This window comes from Puma concolor, chromosome E1, assembly GCF_028749965.1.
Source record: "Puma concolor isolate L17-30 chromosome E1, mPumCon1.1.hap2, whole genome shotgun sequence".
In the NCBI taxonomy this organism is placed as follows: Eukaryota; Metazoa; Chordata; class Mammalia; order Carnivora; family Felidae; genus Puma; species Puma concolor.
The window spans coordinates 5,958,146-5,979,779 of NC_141680.1; the positions used below are offsets into that span (position 1 = coordinate 5,958,146).

Sequence of the window (21,634 nt, forward strand, 5' to 3'; positions counted from 1 at the left end):
ATCAGAGTGGTAGGGCGGGGGGATGGGGTGGGGGGGCTCATTTCAGACCTGCAGGCTTCATGCTTCCAGGCTGTCCCTTTCCTTGTCCCTACACCCCTTACAAGCATGCAAAGAGCCAAGCTATTTATATCTCCATAATGAAGAGGGAGTCAGCAGGTGACAAACGCTAATTTCTGAGGTTAGTAAAGCTGCTTCACGGTATCCCTTTTGGAAGACAAGATCCACATAATCCTGCATATTTAAAAGCGCCTTTCTGCACTTCAGAAGAACTGATTGGGGCCATCTCAGAGTTTGAGTCCCCATTTGTCAGATTAAGCACACACTTAAGGCATGAACAGAGCAGGACCCTAAAAAAAATCTTTTTAAAAAATAAATTGACATTGAAATTCTGAAGCTGATCTAAAATTATTATTTCATTATTATTTCATTATTGTTTAATATTAAATTAAATTAAAAATTCAGTTCCTCAGTCGCACCAGCACCTTTCGAATGCTCAGTGGCCACATAAACACCGTTCTAAAGTATGTAAGTTATCACGGAAAAGAAATTTAAAAAATTCACTGAGTTCGCTTACATCTATTTTAGGATTTGACATCGTTTTTTCAAGTTTGAATTACACATCTGGGGATTAGACGGGAGAACCAGCATATTTTCAGTGTCTGGAGTCCTCTAAAGAATTTAATCTGACCTTAGCCAGCAAGACCCTTAACAGCATTTGTATCCTTGCCCTCCCCCTCCACGCACCCCGTCAATAAACCGGGGCTCTGGACGGTCACCCCTGAGCACCTGCAATCCGAGAGAGCAGGCACTAACCAGGAGCGGCGGCTGGTTTCCTAGCAACAGCGACGCGAGCCCGCCCCTTGCCGTCCGCGTCCCTCGCCTACCTCTCTAGCCTGGAAGGGGGCGTGGTCAGCAGTCTCCGGCCCAATAGGAGGGCAGCGGAGGCGGGAGCCCCGGCCGCGTCCGCGTCGCCCGGGAAACCGCTGGGGCCGGCAGGAGCGCGCGATGCCGGGAGCGGAGGAAGCGGACCCGGAGCCCGGCGCCGACCCGCGCCTGCGACTCCTGGGGGCCTACGTGGCCCGGAGCCTGCGGCCGGCCGCCGGCGCCTGGGAGCGCTGCGCGGGCACGGCCGAGGCGGAGCGGCTGCTGCACGCCTTCCTGGGCCGCGAGGATGAGGGGAGCCCGCAGCCGCTGCTGGTGGTGCGGCCCGGGCCGGGGGGCCTGGCGCTGCGACCCGGGCTGGACGCGGGGCCCGAGGCCGGCCCGCCTCGCGCCAAGGGGCTTTTCTTCCTGCGCACCGGGCCGGAGCCGCCGGGGCCCCGCAGCCTCCGCGGCGCCGTGCTGTGCGGGGACGTGCCCGCCGCCCCTCTGGAGCATCTGGCCGCCCTGTTCTCTCAGGTGAGGGTGGGCAGGTTGCGGGGCGCCGGCAGCCACTGGGAGGGGGAGGGGAGGGGAGGCGGAGCCGGAGGGCGGGGAAGGGGGCGTGGCCAGAGGGGAGGGGCCCCAAGCCCAGAGCCCACGTGCGACCTGGGGGCGAGCTGGGGCCACCTGGGAAGGGGCCAGGTCAGAGTGAGAAGCTGAATGGGCTCCGATTTCCTCCAGTCCCGGTCTGGGACCAAGCCAACGTCGAGGGGAGGCTGGAGTCAGGAGGGCCTGCTGGGTCCTGACCATTTCTTAATCCCTCTGTAAACTGGCACAGGGAAAGACAAACAGTGGTGACCAAGGGGTCATCTCTATGGGGTCAGGGAGGTAACGGAAGTGAAAGGCTCTATATACACAGTGCTTACCTACGAGGGGAGTTAAAGGGGGAGGTGTTTTGGTTTCGATTTCACCTCATCCGTGACTACCCAGTGTCAGCCACGTGCCAAGATAAGAAGTTGGGGCATCCATTTGGAAATGTCCAACAGGTGCCAACAGGTGTTTGGAGGGGGGAGGGGTCTTCCCTGAGCTCAGGGAGGAAGATGTCCGGAGACGTGGATTATAGAGTACTTGTGTGAGGCCACAGGCAAAGCGGGGAGAGTGCAGATTTCAGAGAGGGTGCCCAAGGTGACATTCTTGGGACATTTAGACCTTTCTGGAATGGGAGTAATTTTCCCTGTAAGTTCTGTGTGTATGTTTGGGGAGGCTGTTTTGTGTGATAGAGGCCATAGGGAATACCAGAAAAACAGAAGACACAATCCTACCCATGAAATTGATCCTCTATTTCAAATACAGTAAAACCTTGGATCGTGAGTAACTTGTTCTGCGAGTGTTCCGCAAGACGAGCAAACATTTCTAATACATTTTAACTTGATAAACGAGCAATGTCTTGCAATATAAGTAGTATGCGACATGGGTTGTCACATGATCGCAAAGAGCCAATGGTTCTTCTGTCTCTCTCGTTCTCTCTTTCGCTCACTGTGGGATTGTGGGTGATTGTCAACGCAATGTCACAATTCCCCGACATCCTCAAAAGGAGGCAATAGCAAGTGTCATTGGATAGGTTCCTTGTTACGGTTGCACAAAAAGAAAAAGATTCCACCGAGCCAATAGCCGTGATTCTGTTAGCGATAGTGAACGTCGTCCTACACAATAACCCTCCTCTCTCTTGTCTCCTTCACACCAACCATGAAGGTGTTCAAAGGTAAGTGCAGGTGAATTTGTTTCTTTTTCTTTGTATTATGTATTTTCTTTATTATTTTGCGTTATATTTACAGTATTGCGATTTTTATATGAATATTTTTGGGTTGTGGAACAAATCATCTGAGTTCCCACTCTTTCTTATGGGGAAATTTGCTTTGGTATACTCGTGCTTTGGATTACGAGCATGTTTCTGGAACGAATTATGCTCTGCTCGCAAACCAAGGTTTTACTGTATTGAAAACTTGTACGCCTGGGGTGGAGGTAGAATTTACTAGAGTTGGCCCCAGTGCTGGAGCCGGGTCCTGGAGGCTCCCTGCTAGGCCAGATGTTAGCCTTTTAGTTGCTTTACCAGGAAGCTCTGGGAAGGGCGTATGGCAGGGAAGGAGCACGGGTGACAGAGTCACCCTCGGGAAGCCCAGAGAAGCTAGGTTTCTCAGTAGATCAGGATGCACTTCAGTCTTTTAACAACCAGAATGGCTTTACTGCTGTGCATTGTCTGAACACCCTCACTACAGAGATCTAAGCTTGGATCAAGTCCCCTTGTGAATGATGATGACAGAAGGAAGTGCCATTGTGTTCAGAGGAGAGAGGTATGCATGTGGTCTGAGAGTCACGCTTAGCCTCAGGTGTCGAACTGGCTCCTGAACAGGAAGGAAGGTTAGGGTAAATGGATGTCAAGGTAAGTTTCAAGGGACTGGGAGCAGACTGAGCCAAGGTTCAGACGTGGCGCTACACTTAGTACGTGTGGAGGGCAGCGGGTCAATCTCAGAGCAGGATCAGGCCCGAGGAAATGTATCCAGCGGGCAAACATAATTGTAAAATAATCCAAGCCCTCAAACGTTCCAGAATTTTCATTGGTGCATTGAACGAGATTGGAAACAAACTGAATGTTTATCGACAGGGCACCGGGCAAATGAAGGAAGGTCCAGCTATAACTAAACGGAAGAGTTGGTAGGGCGCCTGGGTGGCTCAGTTGGTTAAGTGTTGGACTTGGGCTGAGGTCATGATGTCACAGTTCATGAGTTTGAGCCCCGTGTCGGGCTCTGGGGTAGCAGCGAAGAGCCGACTTGGGATTCTCGCTCTCTCCTCTCTCTCTCTCTGCCCTTCCCCGCCTCGTGCTTTCTCTCTCCCTCTCGAAACAAACACATAAACTTTGAAAAAATAAATAAAAGGAATAATTGCTATGGAACAGTCCTTAAGGTAATTTATATTTATTGTGGGAGAAAAAAAACGCACACAAGATAAAATTCACTCTCTCAATAATTTCCAAGTGTACAGGCTGACACCTGTGAACCCCCCACACACTGTTGTGCCGCAAATCCCCGGGAACCCCCGCCATCCTGCACGACTGAAAGCCGGTACGCGCTAAACAAACCCCCAGCTCCACCTTTCCGCGGGCCCTGGCATCCCCCCCCCACCCCATTCTACTTTCTGTTCCTATGACCTTGACCACTCTGGGTACCTCATATGGATAGAGTCGTGCGGCATTTAGCTTCTTGTCACTGGCTTGCTTCATTTAGCATAATGTCCTCGTGGTTCATCCATGGTTGTAGCAGGTGTCAGAACCGTCTTCCTTTTTAAGGCTGAGTACTATCCCGTTTTATGTATACGTCGCCTTTTGTGTATCCATTCACCCACGGATGGAAGTTCTTTCCCCTCTTGGCTAGTGTGAAGAGTGCTGCGATTTAAGATAATTTTTTAAGGTGCAGAATTATAGTATAGTATGCTACCATTTCTGCTGAAAAGAAGAAAGAGGGAGGGAGGAAAGAAGGGGGAAGGAAGCAAGGAAGAGGGAAAGCGGGAGGGAGGGAGGAAGGAGGGAAAAAAGGAGGGAGGGAGGGAAGGAAGGAAGGAAGGAAGGAAGGAAGGGAAAAAAGGAAGGAAGGAAAGAAGGAAGGAAGGAAGGAAGGAAGGGAAAAAAGGAAGGAAGGAAAGAAGGAAGGAAAGGAAGGAAGGAGGGAAAGAGGAAGGGAAGGAAGGAGGGAGGGAAGGATGGAAGGAAGGATGGAAGGAAGGAGGGAAGGAGGAAGGGAGAGAGGGAGGGAGGAAGGAAGAAAAGAAGGAGGGAAGGAAGGAGGGAGGGAAGGAAGGAAGGAAGGAAGGAAGGAAGGAAGGAGGGAAGGAAGGGAAAAAAGGAAGGAAGGAAAGCAGGAAGGAGGGAAAGAGGAAGGGAGAGAGGGAGGGAGGAAGGAAGAAAAGAAGGAGGGAAAAAAGGAGGGAGGGAAGGAAGGAAGGAAGGAAGGAAGGAAGGAAGGAAGGAGGGAAGGAGGGAAGGAAGGGAAAAAAGGAAGGAAGGAAAGAAGGAAGGAGGGAAAGAGGAAGGGAGAGAGGGAGGGAGGAAGGAAGAAAAGAAGGAGGGAAGGAAGGAGGGTAGTAAGGAAGGAAAGAGGGAAAGAAGGAGGGAATGAAAGAGGGAACAGAAGAAAAGAGGGAAGGAGGGAGGGAGAGAGGGACGAAGGATGGACAGATTCACCAACAGAGGAATCCACAGGCCCGAGAAACTAGGTGACTGAGCTGCAGGGGTAGATAGAATGCTTGCTTCGCACTGGGAAGCTTTTGCACTTTCAGATTTTGCACCAGGTAAATGTATTATATGTTTTTAAAATCCAAATAAAATATTTACTTTTAGATTACCTTCAGGCCTTAGCATTTCTCGAAGCCGCTAACAGCCATCTGTAGGCCCTTCAACCACTGTTCCCTCATCTGCTTCTTTTACTCGCCCTGCTGATCGAGGGCGGTTACAGCCCCCAGCTCACCTCCTGTCCCCTAAGCCCCTCCTTCCCTCCCAGCGCTCCTGCCCCCCCTCCTCTCCCCCTGTGGGCCAGCTCCACCCCTGGTGGCATACTGCCCTCTCATCCTCCCACACCCGACTCAGCTCACTCAAGCCAAAGGAGCCCTTGTGGCTGAGAAGCCCTCCTGTATTAGGGGGTGGGTGTGGGGTACGATTCCTCCCAAAGAGGGAGGAAGCTATACATTTTAACATTACTTTGTTACACTAGTACAGGGTTTAAAAAAAAATGCATCGGAGGTGCGCCTGGGTGGCTCAGTCGGTTGAATGTCCAACTCTCGATTTTGGCTCAGGTCGTGATCCCTGGGTCGTGAGATCGAGCCTCGTGTCAGACTCTGCACTGGGCATGAAGCCTGCTTGGGATTCTCTCTCTCTCTCTCTCTCTCTCTCTCTCTCTCTCAAAATACATACATGATAGATAGATAATAGATTGATAGATTGATAGATAGATAGATAGATAGATTAAATAAAGTAATTAAAAAAGGCATCCAAGCAATGTTTCTTGGAATTGACAGAATTTAGTAACGAGTTTCCTGCTAGTTTCTTCCTCCTCCTGGCCACTTCACTCACTGCTGCCAGGTTATTTTCCCCGAGGTCCGAGACTTGGGTGCCATTTTGAAGTTCTGTGTCTGGGGGAGGGAGCATGGGATATGGAATCTGATGGGCCTGGGTTCGAATCCCGGTTCTGGGCAATGCATCAGTGTCATGTGACCTCTGCAGCCAGGGTCAAACGATCGTGCAGGACGGTCATGGAATTTAGAAACAGTACATGAGGACACCCGGAATAGTGTGCTGTGTTGTAGGTTTGCCCTACAGGACAAGAATTCTTGTCCCTCGATACCCCACTCAAAAGCGTCCTCACTCCTCTGACCCCTCCTTGTCACCTGGCCCTAACCCATCCCCGCTGTCCCCGGAGGACTCAGCTGTGTGTCTGTCCCCACAGCCTCTCCATCTCTGAGCATTCGCTCCTCCCTGCTGCTTCTAGACTCGTGTAGAAAAACCTCCGCTTGGATCTTACGCCATCAGACAAAACCCGCCCTCTCCCGTCTCACTGCTGCGTCATGTACTGACGGCCCTGCCCCCGGCTCACTGTGACTCTTTCCAACATCACTCCTACCTTACCACCTGGCTGCTTCATCACATGCAGGAAGGATCCTTCCAATAAGCCGGCCTCCGGGGTCCTTGAAACGTCCTCCTCCAACGATGTTGCCTACCTCTCTACTGTGGCTGTTTCCAGACCTCCCATTCCAAACCACCCCCTCAGGATCCCACATCAGGGACCTCTTTCTCTGACCACCACTCCTGTCTTCCAGCTCGCTCCACACAGCGTCCCATACCGCAGGCCCACGACCCTGCTGGGACCGCCAATCCCTCCATCCTGTCGCCTTCCCGCTGTCCCTCTCCAGACTCACGTGCTTTCTCCTCCATTATCATCACGACCTTGGGTAAACTCCGGACTCACTGGCCTCTGCCTCGTTTTGTCCTATTCCTCTGGTGAAACCATAATCCTGATGGAATCCAACAAAACCCACTGGCCCCACTTTAAATCCGTGAGCCCGAACCTGTAACAGGCCTTCTACGCCTCCCAGGTGACACCCATGCTTCCAATTATTCTCTTGATTTTTCTTTTTTTTTTTTTTTTTAATTTTTTTTTTTCAACGTTTATTTATTTTTGGGACAGAGAGAGACAGAGCATGAACGGGGGAGGGGCAGAGAGAGAGGGAGACACAGAATCGGAAACAGGCTCCAGGCTCTGAGCCATCAGCCCAGAGCCCGACGCGGGGCTCGAACTCACGGACCGCGAGATCGTGACCTGGCTGAAGTCGGACGCTTAACCGACTGCGCCACCCAGGCGCCCCACTCTCTTGATTTTTCTAGATCCCTGTCGCACACTTTCTCCCCGCCCCCCCACCACCCGCCCCCCGCCTCAAATGTCCAGAATTTCTAGCAGCCTCACTCCTGTGGTGCTTTTGCCTCTTACTTGGTTTTAGAACATGGGAGTATTAGAATAAAACTCCCACCAGTGCTTCTATCTGTCCCATCTGCCAATATCTAAAGTCACCCTACTCTGCCATCCCTCTTGTTGCTACAGAAGGACCGTGTGCCGTCCCCTGGTGGCAACCCCGAGACTAAAATCTCCACCTTTGCTCCAAATCCCGTCCATTCTCCTTTCCTTGAAGAGGTCACGCCAACGACTCTCCCCTCTCTCCTACATTCTTGGTTTTTCCTTCCCCACCAGGTAACTCCCGTCAGACAGAATCCTCATTCCTCCTGGCAGCTGTCGTCCTTTTTTCTGTGGTCCCCTCGACGGCAGAATGCCTGGGATTTGTGTCTGTTCTCGCTGGGCCCCATCTTCTCCCTGTTTTAGCCTGCGGTCACCCCCACGTCGCATGGAAGACAAAGTGAAGAGCTCGTCGGCGTTACCAGGACGCCGGATGCTTCGGCAGTCCCCTTCTGGTTGGACCTGTGAGCGGCCTTTGGCTTTCAGGACACCAGTCTTCTGACGTCGCGATGGCCACTCCTTTCCAACAATGGCACCTGCCAGCTTCCTAACGCTGGAGAGCCCTTGGGCTCACTGCTTGGACACCCCCTCCTCTCTATCTGTCCTCAGATTCTCGGGAGCAGTCATTCACACCCCCCCCCACCCCAGAGTTTCACAAACCACCTGATTCGGATATTGCTGTCCCCAGCCTTTGCTTCTCTGAAACCCCAACTGCCATAGCCAGCTACCTTCTGTCTATAATATACGTCCCCCAAGGATCTGCACAGCTCTCTCCCTGTCCTCCCCAGTTTTTGTTTAAATGTGACCTTCTCAACGAAGCCTGCACCAATCAGTCCATCTGTCACTGTAAACTCTCTTGATCGTCCTCCCCTGCTTTGTTATTATCCTTTCTTGCAGAACGTTCCGTTGATGGACTGTCTCTCCCCTGAACTTCATGAGATCAGGAATTCTTGTCTGTTTTGTTCATTGACATACCTTCCCAGCACCTAGAACACGATTAGCATATAGATGGTTAATAAATATTTATTGAATAAATGAAGGAGTACCTTTTCGTTTCATAGAAAGTTCACGTTCATTATTTTTCTCTCAGAGCCCTCAAAAATCCGGTGCAAGCTCACTCACCAGTTTTTCTTCAGACCGCGTACATTCAATTATTCTGTGAACCTCTATGGAATGCTTCTTCTATGCCAGGCCTTATGGAGGACTGTGGGTATAAAAAGACCAGATGAGATACAGTCCCTGCCTCTGAGATCCTAAGAATATTACTCTTCATTCTCTCTTTCTTCTTGGGCCTTCTGCCCAGGGTCCAAAAGGGTCCTTTCTTTTCTTTTTCTTTCTTTCTTTCTTTCTTTCTTTCTTTCTTTCTTTCTTTCTTTCTTTCTTTCTTTCTTCCTTCCTTCCTTCCTTCCTTCCTTCCTTCCTTCCTTCCTTTCTTTTTCTCTTTCTTTCTTTCTTTCTTTCTTTCTTTCTTTCTTTCTTTCTTCTTCTTCTAATAAATGTCTGTTTATTTTGGGGAGAGAGTGTGTGCGGGTGGGGGAGGGGCAGAGAGAGAGGGGGACAGAGGATCTGAAAGGGGCTCTGCATGGAGAGCAGAGAGCCCCATGCAGGGCACAGACTCACAAACTGTAAGGCCATGACCTGAGCTGAAGTTGGATCCTCAACCAACTGAGCCACCCAGGCGCCTCCCCCCCCCCCCCCCCCCCCCCCCGAGCATCCTTTCTCCACATGAATGAGTGGGACTTGATTTGTAACATCTTCTCTGTTGGCACTCCCTGTCCACCTGCTGTTATAAATTCTCAGTTCAGTGATTGTTTCCAGACAGACGAGGCAAGGCTCACCCTCTTAGATTTCACCCGCCAGGTCTAGGTGTCCCATTTCATAGCCACATGGACTCTGGTCATTCGTAGAACCCAACCAGCCATATGAGTTTCTGTTGTCATTATTTCCTTGGTTCTTCCTTATCCCATTTCCCGATCATCTGGGTTTCTCTCTCTCTCTGTCTCCCTCTCTCTCTCTATCATCCCTTTCCTTCAGCTGTGAGATGTTCCTAGAAGGTTCCATCAACTACAACTTTTTTTTTTTTTTTCAACGTTTATTTATTTTTGGGACAGAGAGAGACAGAGCATGAACGGGGGAGGGGCAGAGAGAGAGGGAGACACAGAATCGGAAACAGGCTCCAGGCTCTGAGCCATCAGCCCAGAGCCTGACGCGGGGCTCGAACTCACGGACCGCGAGATCGTGACCTGGCTGAAGTCGGACGCTTAACCGACTGCACCACCCAGGCGCCCCAACTACAACTTTTTAAGTTGCTAGTGATCAAAACCTCCACGTGAAGTAGCTAAGAAAATTCTGGAGTGGCTTGATTCGGGAGCTCTAATGATGTCAGAGGACATGGGCTTTTCTCCATCTGTAAACTGTCTTTTCCCCATATTGACCCTATTCTTTTTTTTTTTTTAATTTTTTTAATGTTTATTTATTTTAGAGACAGAGCACAAGCAGGGGGGTGCAGAGAGAGACAGAGAGACAGAATTTGAAGCAGGCTGCAAGCTCTGAGCTGTCAGCACAGAGCCCGATATGGGGCTCAAACTTACAGACTGTGAGATCGTGACCTGAGCCGAAGTCAGACGCTCGACCAACTGACTCACCCAGGCTCCCCCATATTGGCCTTATTCTAAGGCTCCATATGTTGGCAAGGTGGCCACAATCGTTCTGGACTCCTAGAAAAGAGAAAGCTCTCTTCATCAAAAAGTTCAGATGCGAGACTTTGGCCTGACTCTCATTGGCTCACATTTGTTCACATCCCGCCTCTGGACCTAGAAATGAATACCAAAAAAAGAGGAACCCTACTGGGCGGCCCAAACCAACTAATGTTCACCCTACAGGTAGATTTAAGATCCTCAACTTGGCTTGCTTTTTTAACATGCCCTGGTCATAACACCTGTAGACAGATGGGCTGCCTTACCTGCATTCGTCCTATATTTTGACATTTTCAATCGCCTCCTATTCACCCTGCTCATGATGGAGGGGCTCCTGCCCAAGAGTTCTGGGGATGGCCAAGCACACGATATTGGACAGATGATCCTGATGGCGGCTCCTCAGTTACCTAGACTCACAGCCCAGAGGAGGAGGGGGGAGAGGATACTGTGTCCCTCGGGAGTTGGGCTTGGGACCACAATGAACAACCACGGGGCTATGGGAGGCAAGCTTGGGGTGGGGGGATCCAGATGGTGGGGTGCCCACCAGCCCCGGTGGGAGGATAGGAATGGCTTATTTGAGGAAGTCCACTGGCTGGCAGGGGGTCGAAGCCCGCTACTCAGAATTAAGCGGCAACCGCGCCCATCCCCTTGACGAAGACGGCTGTCTGGCCAAGGGGACTCACCTGCTGGTGGGCTCTTCGAGACCTTCCCAGTTTTACCAGATGTCAAGGCAATACCCACTGTTGGCTCTTAATAGCACAGGGGCCTGCAAATGTTGCGGGTGGCCTTCTGGGCCATTCTAAGATAGTCTTTCCTGAAGGCGTCAGAAAAATTCCCACCTTCCCTTCCCGCGTGCTTCCGTTCCAGGTGGTCCTCCCCGTCCTGGCCAATGAGAAGAATCACCGAGGCTGGCCCCACGTGGTATGTCAAGATGTCCAGCGGCACGCCCACGGCCTGCAGGGCGACCTCCTGGTTATCCTGGAGCAGGTCAACGGGAAGACTGTGCTGCCTCTTCCGGCAGGCGCAGACGAAGTGGGGTTTGTGGATTCGGACAGCGACAGTGCGTAAGTACCGCCAGCCTGGCCGTAGGGGCCTCCGAGATAGGGGAGATGCCGGTTTATCTGAGTGTTTTCTTTACGACTTCTCTGTTCCCGGCTCCCCACACCTCCTGGTTCTGCACGCAAGCCCACCGTCTGCCGTTTGCCAACATCCGCGGACTGCGTGTTTTCCGCGGATTGCCACCCGTGCCTCTCACTCCCTGTGCCCGAAGTCCCTGAAGGCCATCACAGCAGCATGGCCCTTTTCTCCCCCACCCAGAATTATTTCAGGGCCGGGAGCAGCCACACTGATTTGCAGTATTTTGCTCATCAGGACAGCGTCTCATCCTTGGCAAAGACCCAGGTCCGGTCTGGGCAACAGCCGCGCGCATTTACGCGGCACGTAATGTCACAGAACCAGCCTCTGTGGCTCTTGTTACAGTTCCACACCCTCCTCCCCCTGGCAGCTGGAGACTTTTGTCAGATCTCCGGGATTTTTTTTTTTTTTCCCCCACACGGACACAAATCTGGCTTTGTTTGAAGTCTGCGCCTCTTTGCGTCTGGGTGGGCAGAAAACCCCCAGCCTCTTCCCCTTGGAGGGGGGATGGCTTTCTTTCTGTCCCATGGGGATTGTCTTTCTCCTTTTTCTTTTCAGCCAGCCTGGGTTTCTAAATGATACATTTTGTATCTTCTATCCAGCACTTCTGTGTGTTTCTGGGAACAGGCCACCTTCCGGTGTGAGTGCTGTCTGCCATATTGCCAGCAGTTTGCAAATGTCTTACTGGTCAACAGTTGTACATTCAAGGGCCCGTGATTTGATCTGGACACTAAGTGTCGCGTGCAATGCCAATGTCCTTTATAATGAGTTTTTGCTATTGGGAAGTAATTTGCTACATATATAATCTGAAGCAATTTCCCAGTTAACTAGAAAACCTAAGGTGGCTTAATAAAAATATTCAATTTTTGAAATAAATAAATGACGCTTTCCCTGTTCCTTTTTATATGTTAACATAATAACATTCAGTGTATGTGTCTGTGGGTGTGTGTGTGTGTGTGTGTGTGTGTGTGTGTGTATGTGTGTTTATAATCATTGCTGGGTTTGTCTTGCTTTGTTCAAATTTGATAATTTCCCGAAAGGCTGGATCACATTTCAGGGAGGTGAGTATCTTTTCCTTTCAATACCTTCTGTAATCACTTGCGACATACTGTTGCTCAGCAAATATGAATTTAATTAAAATAAGCGAAGGTGGGTTTCTGGCGTGAAACACCCAGGCGATAGATTCTCTTTCTGTGTCACTTGTGTCCTGGGTTCTTGGCATGAACAGCTGTCTATGAAAGCTTTGTCGAAAGGCCACCAAAATGTGTTCTGGACATTTACATCTCTCCCGAAACACCTGTAGCTTTCCTCGCTGAAGGATTTTCGAAAAGGTGTAGGAGGGGGAATGGGGGCCCAGAATGAAATTGCCCGTGGCCTTCAGATGGCTGATTCCCTGCCTCGTGGAGGAGGACGGAGCCTACCTCCTCTTGCTGCAGAAGTCAGAGCCAAGACCAACTGACTTGCCGCAGAAGTCAGAGCCAAATTGGCAAAGAGGTAGATGCGGTTCCGGGTTCAGTGTAGAGACCGACTCTCTCCCAGGACGGGCTGGCCTACCAAGGATCGCACTGCTTTGTCAAGTAGGGAGCTTGCTGACATTGGGGGTGCTCAGGCAAGGGGTGGACATTCACCCGAATAGCTTCTGTCCAGTGTATTCCTGCGTGGACAGAAAGGCTCGGTGGGATTCAGAGTTCTCAAACCCGTCTTCAGGATGTCGGGGAAGCCCCCAACCTTGAATAACTGTGTACACATGCACACATAAGCGTTTTGTCTGTACTTTTTATTGACTGCGGATCCGAGTCTATCATCCAACGGAAGTGAACAATGCCTGGATTCAGTGGAATTTCCCACCTATCTTTGAAAGACTTGGAATTCTGTTTTGGGGACACCTGGAGTTACTTCCAGTAGACCCGGGAGATTTGTTGTGTCTTCCACAGCTTGGATTGCACAGAGAAGTCAGTCATCTATGCCATTGAGTCTGCTGTAATCCAGTGGAGCCGCCGGGTCCAGGGGGTGCTCAAGAGAGAGTCTTCCCAGCCCCTCCTACAAGGGGAGAACCCCACCCCTAGGGTGGAGTTGGAGTTCTGGAAGAGCAGGTAGGCGCATGCTCAAATCCTGGGGCGTAGATGTCTTACCGGGGATGATGGTGGCCTGGGGGGAAGGGGCAGCCACTGAGTCTGGTCCCACCCCCGGGGACTTTTCACCACTGGTTGGGTCAACACAGGTGTCCCAAGCGCCGGAAAATGCTTAGCTGTCTTTCCTTTCTTGAGCTATGATCTGTCTACCTGCTGACACTTCTTCAAAGGTGCTTTCAACCAAATATAAAACTAATGAACTGTCACGTTTTTTCTTCTACTCCTCTGTCCCCTCCTCCGTGGACAGTCGAAGCCGTACGCACACTTCTTGTAAAGATCTGGGGTTCTGGCCGTTGGCTGCCTGCAAAACGGCCTTTCCTAGGGCCCAGTCAGTCATCGGGAGGGCTGGAAATCCCATCCTCCAGGGCGTCCCAGCCCCTGCGGGATTCTGGAAAGACCTGACTGGTGCTCCCACTCCTTCCCCCTCAGGCTCTCCTGTTTCCCTGCTTCTGTTTATTGCCGTGCCGAGTGCTCCTTCACTGAAAAGGAGACAGAAAGATGTTTGAGGCAGACGCCCCTGTCCTCGCATTGAACGAGAGTGTCCCTGTCACGTGGCCAGGCGTACCGGTAGGGCTCCGGCCCTCTGTGTGCCCCAGCGCTGAGACGCCCCATCCTCTTGCCTCGTCACTGACCGTTCCTCTGACCTGCTGACGGGCCCTTCTCCGGCAGCTGTGTTCTGACGACACCCCACCCCCCCCCTCACCCCGCCTTCCAGACCTTACTGCAAGAGCTAATGACCTCCAGCTGCCGAGATGAGCCGCCAGATGGTCACAGCAGTGTTCGCTGCCGTTACCTCCCGGAGCTGCCCCTTTGAACCCGCGTCCCCGACCCAGGCTTTTGCCCTCACTGTTCCAGGAACAGATGCCCCGCTCTGTGGGGCTGGCTCCGGCCTCTGTGCAAGCACCCGGAGGCAGGGCCCCTCTGTGTCCGAGGAGGGGGTCATCACAGCGTGACTTGCGTTTCGCGATGTCCGCCCGGACTCACCCCTCTCCACGGTGTTGTAGGGCTGAAGATCTGGAACACATTTACAACCAACTGAGAGCGATAAAGGCGAGGGGCATGGCCAGGCTCTTGGACAGAGTCCACAGCAGCTACTTCCCAGCTTTCCAAGCCATGTGCAGAGATGTCGTAGCAGGTGAGGACGCGCGGGTATTTCCGTCAACACGCTGGCGTCGCATTTCTTGTCGAGTGCTGAATTGTCTTCTCCCTCTGCGATTTTCTGGTCTCTGAAACCCTCCCACCCGACACGGTCTAGCTTGGTGATGAGAGTGCCAAATCTAGAAGCAGGAAAGCAGACACCTTGTGGTCTGTTTGCGTTGCCAAGGCTCTGTGACCCCGGCAAAGTCACCTAACCTCTCTGAGCTTTAGTGCGGAGCGCGGTTGTGGCCCCCACACTCCCCGCGTAGGCTTCCCTGGGCCGCTGGGGGATGACACAAGTGGAAGTGTTTTGCTGACCATGTTGTACTGTGCACGTGCATGTTGTGACCTCTCACCTCTGGATTCCAAGTCCCTCCGCCCCTAGCTCCTTGGAAGAAGTCTCTGTTCCGTTTCGAGCTCCGTTCTGCTTTTTTCTGTTCCTGCTGTCGGATGGGACTGGCCATCGGAGCCCCAGACAAGATCGGCCCCTGTCAAAATTGCAAAGTTAGCAAAGTCTATGATTAGAAGTAGGTAAATTTTTCTCGGGGCTCCCTCTCCCGCCGTCTGTACCCTTTGCTTCTTTCCTCCCTCCTATCAAACCTCCTGCTAGCTCTTCAGCATGGTAGGTCAGAATGTGCTTTTGAAGGCGTCCGTAATTTCATGTGATTCAAGCTTAATTCAAGTGGTGGTTTTTCAAACGTTTTTCTCCTCGATTGGAACTCTTTCTTCAAGTACAATCTACGGAAGTCCACAATGTAAAACTCACCAAGCTACATTTGCTCTGTTAAAGAGGGGAGCGTCCTGTGTCCAGACCCCACTGGTCTACTCCTACCTCACCATCTCAGCCCCACGGCATGGGGTTTGGAAACCACTCAGCTCAAGGAATAAAGGTCCCAGTGGTGGGGGTTCCAATATGTGCTAACAGAGGAGAGTGGCCGTAAGTGACTAGTCTTTGAGGTCCTTTTGGGCCCTAAAATATTATCACAGACATCGCTCTGCCAACACATAAAGCTGGCTTGGAACAAGATCCCTCTTGGGGGCCCCTGATTATTGCTTCGCAGAGAGGTTTTGTGTCCCAGAGGAACGAGCCATTGTTCCCAATTTATACTGTAGTTCAGATGGGACAGGTGTCCCCAAAAGTGGATGCGTGCCACCACCACTGTGATTGTGGGAGACGAATGGACAGGTGTGTTTGAAAGCGTGTTAAACGGTTGGGGCCGCTGGGTGGCTCCGTCGGTGAAGCGTCCGACTTCGGCTCAGGTCATGATCTCACGGTCCATGAGTTCGAGCCCCGCGTCAGGCTCTGCGCTGACGTCTTGGAGCCTGGATCCTGCTTCGGATTCTGTGTCTCCCTCTCTGTCTGTTCCTCCCTTGCTCATGCTCTGTCTCTCTCTCTCTCCTTCAAAAATAAATAAAAACATGAAAAAAATTTTTTTAAGTGTGTTAAAGGGCAACTGCTTTTGGCAAGTGATGCCGGTGTTCTGTTTGTGGTAGTGATTCGAAGTTTTCATCTAATATTTTATTCAGGTTAAAATGTGCGTCAACTTTGAGAAAAGCACTCAGTAAGGAATATTACAGGTTGTATGCAGGCACGACAGCTACCATAAAGGAGACCTGCAAATGACTGACGTTCGGGGCCCTGAAATAAAATGACACGTGCTAAAAGTATATTTACGAGTCCGTTATTTAGAGCCCCAAATATATTTTGCACATTAATAGATTAATAGACTATAATCATTCTGCTTGATTAATAGTTATAAAAGATTTGGTTTCCCGGGTGGGCTTCAGAAAGCTCTTTGCAGTCGAGTAAATGCTGGCAATGAGAAGAAGGGAGAAAAAAACAATACCATCATCATGATCACGGATAAACACGACAGCAAAATTAGAAATCCTTGAAACATAGGTAACTCAATTCTGATGATGCAAGAAGAGGAATTTTGATTATAGGAGTTAGGCAAAGACTTGGTCAGAAATTTTGATGGGGTCTTCTGAGAATAAAGAGATTTTAGAGGGGCGCCTGGCTGGCCCCGTCGGTAGAGCGTCTGACTCTAGATCTGGGGGTTGTGAGCTCCAGCCTCACATTGGGTGTAGAGGTTACTTAAAAATAAAATCTTTAAAAAAAATTTTTTTAAAGATTTTGGAGGCTGGCAGTTAGTTTTCCCATTTCCGATTTAATTTCAGAGCATCTTTTTTTTTTTAATTTTTAAGATGTTTTTATTTATTTTTGAGAGAGAGACAGAGCGAGTGGGAGAGGGGCAGAGAGAGAGAGGGAGACACAGAATCTGAAGCAGGCTCCAGGCTCTGAGCTGTCAGCACAGAGCCCGGCGCGGGGCTCGAACTCACAGACCGCGAGATCACGATCTGAGCTGAAGTCGGACGCTTAACTGACTGAGCCACCCAGGCGCCCCAAAGAGCATCTGTCTTTCTTGAACCTAAAGAGACCCACTATGAATGTTAGTCGTCTTAGTCATGAGCAGGGTAGTTCTTGGGCTCACTGATGGACTGAAGAGAAGGAGAGGAGAAGAAACATTCCTGGATCAGTGGGCACAAATCGGAAAACGATGCAAAGTAAAGAAGGGAGTTAAAGGGGTGGAGGAAACAGTGTGGAACAAGATTGTCAGCAGTGGAAGGAAACCTTGGGAAGAAAGGAAGCCAACAGGTCCCTGCAGGAGCATTCTAGTCTCTGGCCACCAGGGGCAGGATTGGCATAGTACAGCCTGGTCACCAGTCCGGCTCTTTGTTGGTGGCAACGTGTGCAGGTCAGCGGCCAGAGGTGGGCTGGAACCAATGGGGACTGGCCATCAGGTTCTTGAGAACCTGCTGTCTGCAACTCTTTTCAATCCCCCCTCCCGACACTCAGAAAAGTCGAGCTGGTAGCTTGAAATCCGACATGGTGGGAATGTCAGCAGTATCTACGCCATGGAAATTGGCAAGTGCTACACGTAATAAAGGCTTTGGTCCCAGAAGAGCCTGTCACGACTGAGCTGCTTATGTTTCACCCACCTTTGTTCATTTCTTTCTTTATCTGCCTTGTGAGCTAAGTTGTGACCACGCCCTGGACTGGAGGAGTCAACCCTCAAATACCGTGCTCTTAAAAATCAGGGGAATGCCTATTTATGTGATTAAAGAAGGGTTTGCTTTTTTGGGGGTTGGGGGGAGTTATCGTAAAGAGAAAGCTTCTCTGGCCCAATGTCCTCAGCCTCCTTCCTCCCCATGTGTCTGAACACTAGGGCACGTGCCCATTAGCATGGCTGCTGGAGCTGCATCTCCCCCACCCCCACACGGCGGTTTTGATGTTCTCATCAACCCCTCCCATTAACTTACTGTGATATTTGACTTTCAACCGTTCAACGCACACACGACTTCCCGTTGGAGATATAAAGTGCAAATGTACACGCATTGCAAACTCCTGGCGGGGTGAGCCCCACGGCCATCAAGCTAGGGTTCAGCCCCACAAACCTGGGGTGATCTTGCTTTTGTTCCGCTACATCCGTGGGAAGAAGACCCTAGGCATGGTGGGCAGGTCTTAATTTCTTCACTCGTGATGGGAGAGTAACGAAGCTCCCGCCCGGGGTCTGCTATGAGATGGGATACGTCTAGTGAATGGATCAGTGCCTGGCACACAGAACCTTCACTAAATAGGTACATTTTGGGTTTCCTTTAGGATGAATGAGTGGGGAGCCTGTAAGATAACAAAGGCCGTGATCACCCATCATAGCGCCTGATTATCTGCCCAGGAAAGAACTTTATAAATGGCCCTTCCTGGGATACTTTGCTCAGTGGGCTTCCTCACTGCCTCTGTGGTGATATGCAGAGTTAGTCCCCCACCCACTGGGTTTCCTACTTTCCCTTCTCTCTGTCACCACAAGGTGACTAGTGAAAGGCACCTATCTTTCCTTGGCTGTGGTCAAAGGAAGTGGTGGGGAGATTTTCCTGGCTTTGAGATCCCGTAGAACCCCGCCATCATCAGTCTGTGCTATTTCTCTCTCCCCACCTGCCTCCTCCTCGGTACGGGCTCAGTGAGATACTTGATTAGCAAAATGTTTATCAGGGACGTGACCTTTCCTGGGACACTCTCCTTGTGCTGCCTACAGACCTTTGCAAGAATTCTTTAAATTAGCTCCTGTTCCTCCTCTTTCTGAGGTTAGAGCGACTCGCCGTGCCCAAGGTCACACATCAGGGAAGCGTCTGGGTCGGCATTTGGAGGCAGATCTTTCTGACTCTAAAACTTGTCCTTCCGATCATCTACTTTGTATGGCGTTGGCCAGCAGCAAAGTATCTTCTCCACACAGGGCACCGGACTGGGGCCAGCAGAGCCAGGGAGGTGTCCAGATACGGGACTTTTGTAAGAGAGACTCCTCAGACCATGATTTCAGCTGTCCAGAGCTCTCCAGGTCTCAGTGTTTCCTCAAAAGAGCTGGAAAGTTTGGGACGCCTGGGTGGCTCAAGTCAGTTAAGGATCCGACTCTTGATTTCGGCTCAGGTCATGATCTTATGGTTCGTGAGATCGAGCCCCGCGTCGGGCTCTGCACTGACAGCATGGAGCCTGCTTGGGATTCTCTGTCTCTGTCTCCCCGCACCCCCACCCCTGCCATCTCTCTGCCCCTCCCCCACTTGTGCTCTCTCCCTCTCTCAAAATAAATTAAAAAATAATAAAAAAACAAAAGGAGCTAGAAAGTTCTCAGGGACCAGCTTCCTCTGCTCTCCTCCTAGTTTAAGCAGAAATGGCAGCCACTGCTCCCCGGAAGCTTCCGTCCCAGGCACCAGGGCTCCACTCGGTAGGCGTGAGCCCCAAGCGGGGAAGGTGACCATCTCCAATCCCTTCCAGCTCTGACAGAGGCGCAGGACATCCGGACACACCTGATGCCACTCTCCCGCCACCTGGAGATCCTCGAGAGCCTGGAGTTTCCGGAGGTGAAACCACGGCTGCGGCCTCTGCTCCACGTGGTGTGTCTGATCTGGGCCACGTGCGGGTCCTACCGCTCCCCAGGGCGGCTCACGGTGCTGCTCCAGGAAATCTGCAATCTCCTCATCCAGCAGGTTAGCCGTCGGGGCTCCTGACAACCCACCCCCCCCCCCCACGCCCCTGCCAGGGGCTGGCTGCACCGGGTCACAGGGAAGAGGAGAGGGCGCTTTTCCTTCAGGGCAGGGAAATCATTCAAGTCCGGAGGAGTCTCACACTTAAATTGTGTTACTGTCACCGCCAGTAACTCCCAAAGGTGTTCTCAGTAGTGCTAGAATCCTTGGGAGGACTGGTCTTCCTTTCCCCTCTGCCCAAGTCCCGGGGTCAGGCACAGGGTGGGTGTGGTGAGTCTTGACCTCCTTAGTGATCAGTGCCCAGGGTCAACAGGGAAGCCCAACACTTAAGAATGCTGCCCCGAGAGCCAGGCGTCCTTGTGCCTAATTCTGAGTCACCACTTGTTAGCCGTGTGTGCCTGGGCAAGTGACGTATCTGCTCTGTGCCTCACGTTCCCCACTGTGCAATGGGAAAAAGCAGAGGACCTGTCTCAAAGGGTGGCCAGCTGGCCACATCCCACATGCTCATGCCCTGCACGTGCTATGAACTCAGGTCCTGTGAGCTACAGAGAAACAGCTTCTTGGACCACATAGTCCATACTCCTCCTCCTCAGGGCCTCTTGGAACACCAGCCAGCACAGCATAAACCTCAGGAGTCTGTGTGTCAACAGAACAAGGGGCCTTAATGAGGCTTCGGGGATCTGTCTCCAAAATAGGCTTCTTTTACCTCTAATGAACATATATAAAGAGTAACTCGTAACAACTAACATCTACGGAGAACGTTGCAGCCTACCAGTGCTGTGACATCCAAGACCTTGGCCATTTTCGGATGGACCCTGTGAGATGGGCAGGGAGAGCCTTATTAATTTCTTATTAATATTTAAAAAATTTTTTTTTCAACGTTTATTTATTTTTGGGACAGAGAGAGACAGAGCATGAACGGGGGAGGGGCAGAGAGAGAGGGAGACACAGAATCGGAAACAGGCTCCAGGCTCTGAGCCATCAGCCCAGAGCCCGACGCGGGGCTCGAACTCACGAACCGCGAGAGCGTGACCTGGCTGAAGTCGGACGCTTAACCGACTGCGCCACCCAGGCACCCCAATTTCTTATTAATATTTAAAGATGTGAGCTAAGGCTCGAGGAGGTCAACTGAGTCGCCAAAGGTCCCCCAATCCAGGACCGGAAGTCAGTTGTTTGGCTCCAAGGTCAGCACCCTTCCATCACAGCATTTTTGTAAGACTTTTCCGGTTGAAAGTATAAGAAAGCCCAATCCAAACCAGCCTCAACAAAACAACTAGCATGACTTACTGGTTTGTGTACTTCAAAGGCCCAAGATAAGGCTAGCTCCAGCCCTGGCCGACAGGAAGGCTAAGATAACATCACCAGGACGAGGTTATTTTTGACACGCCCTGTGGTGGCAAAGGCAGCTGTCATACAGCTTAAGCATCACAGCTGTACAGGATCGAGCCTCTTGGAGACAGGGGAATACTTATGGTTCAAAGAATTCTTGCTTTTGAATTACTTTACTGTAGAAAGCCAACTAGTCATGAGAGAATCCCCCAGGAAAGAGCACCTTCCCCAGCCCAAGCTGGCCCAACAGAAGTTCGCCATGGCTCCTTTACGCGCCCGTCTGTCCCTGAGCCAATCGTGGACGGTTTGGCTTGAGCCCAGGCGCCAGTCCACTGGTAGAACTGAGGATGGGGTCAGAGGTTTCCTACAGCATGCTTCTGGAAAGTATGGCGGGCGGTTATTGAGATCAGAGTTGGGACATGGACAAAAACTGTAGGGTGTCCTGCACCGCGTTCAGACTCCGCGACAACCATCTGTTTGCGTTCCAGGCTTCTAATTATCTCAACCCAGAAGGCCTCCTGAGAAGTGAGGTGGAAGAAAGTCAGAGAAAACTGCAAGTGGCCGTGGACACCTTGAACTTCTTCAAGCAGATGTTTCAGGACAGAAGAGAGAATCTCCATACTTACTTCAAAGAGAACCAGGAAGTCAAGGAGTGGGATTTCCAGTCTTCCTTGGTCTTTGTGCGACTGGATGGCTTCCTGGGGAGACTGCTCCTGGTGCAGGTGAGTGTCCTCGTTCACATCAGGCTCCCAGCTCC

At 51.3% G+C, this 21,634-nt stretch overlaps 1 protein-coding gene across 1 annotated transcript in view; it reads left to right on the forward strand.

The window, feature by feature from the left end:
- The first annotated feature begins 1,004 nt into the window (after positions 1-1,004).
- Positions 1,005-21,634, forward strand: part of DNAH9 (dynein axonemal heavy chain 9) — a 342,468-nt gene continuing 321,838 nt past the window's right edge. The window contains exons 1-6 of the mRNA XM_086686045.1: positions 1,005-1,398; positions 10,976-11,172; positions 13,177-13,335; positions 14,379-14,509; positions 19,340-19,551; positions 21,366-21,599. Coding sequence (XP_086542171.1) covers positions 1,006-1,398; positions 10,976-11,172; positions 13,177-13,335; positions 14,379-14,509; positions 19,340-19,551; positions 21,366-21,599 — 1,326 coding nt within the window. The 5' untranslated portion in view covers position 1,005. The remainder of the gene's footprint in view (positions 1,399-10,975; positions 11,173-13,176; positions 13,336-14,378; positions 14,510-19,339; positions 19,552-21,365; positions 21,600-21,634) is intronic.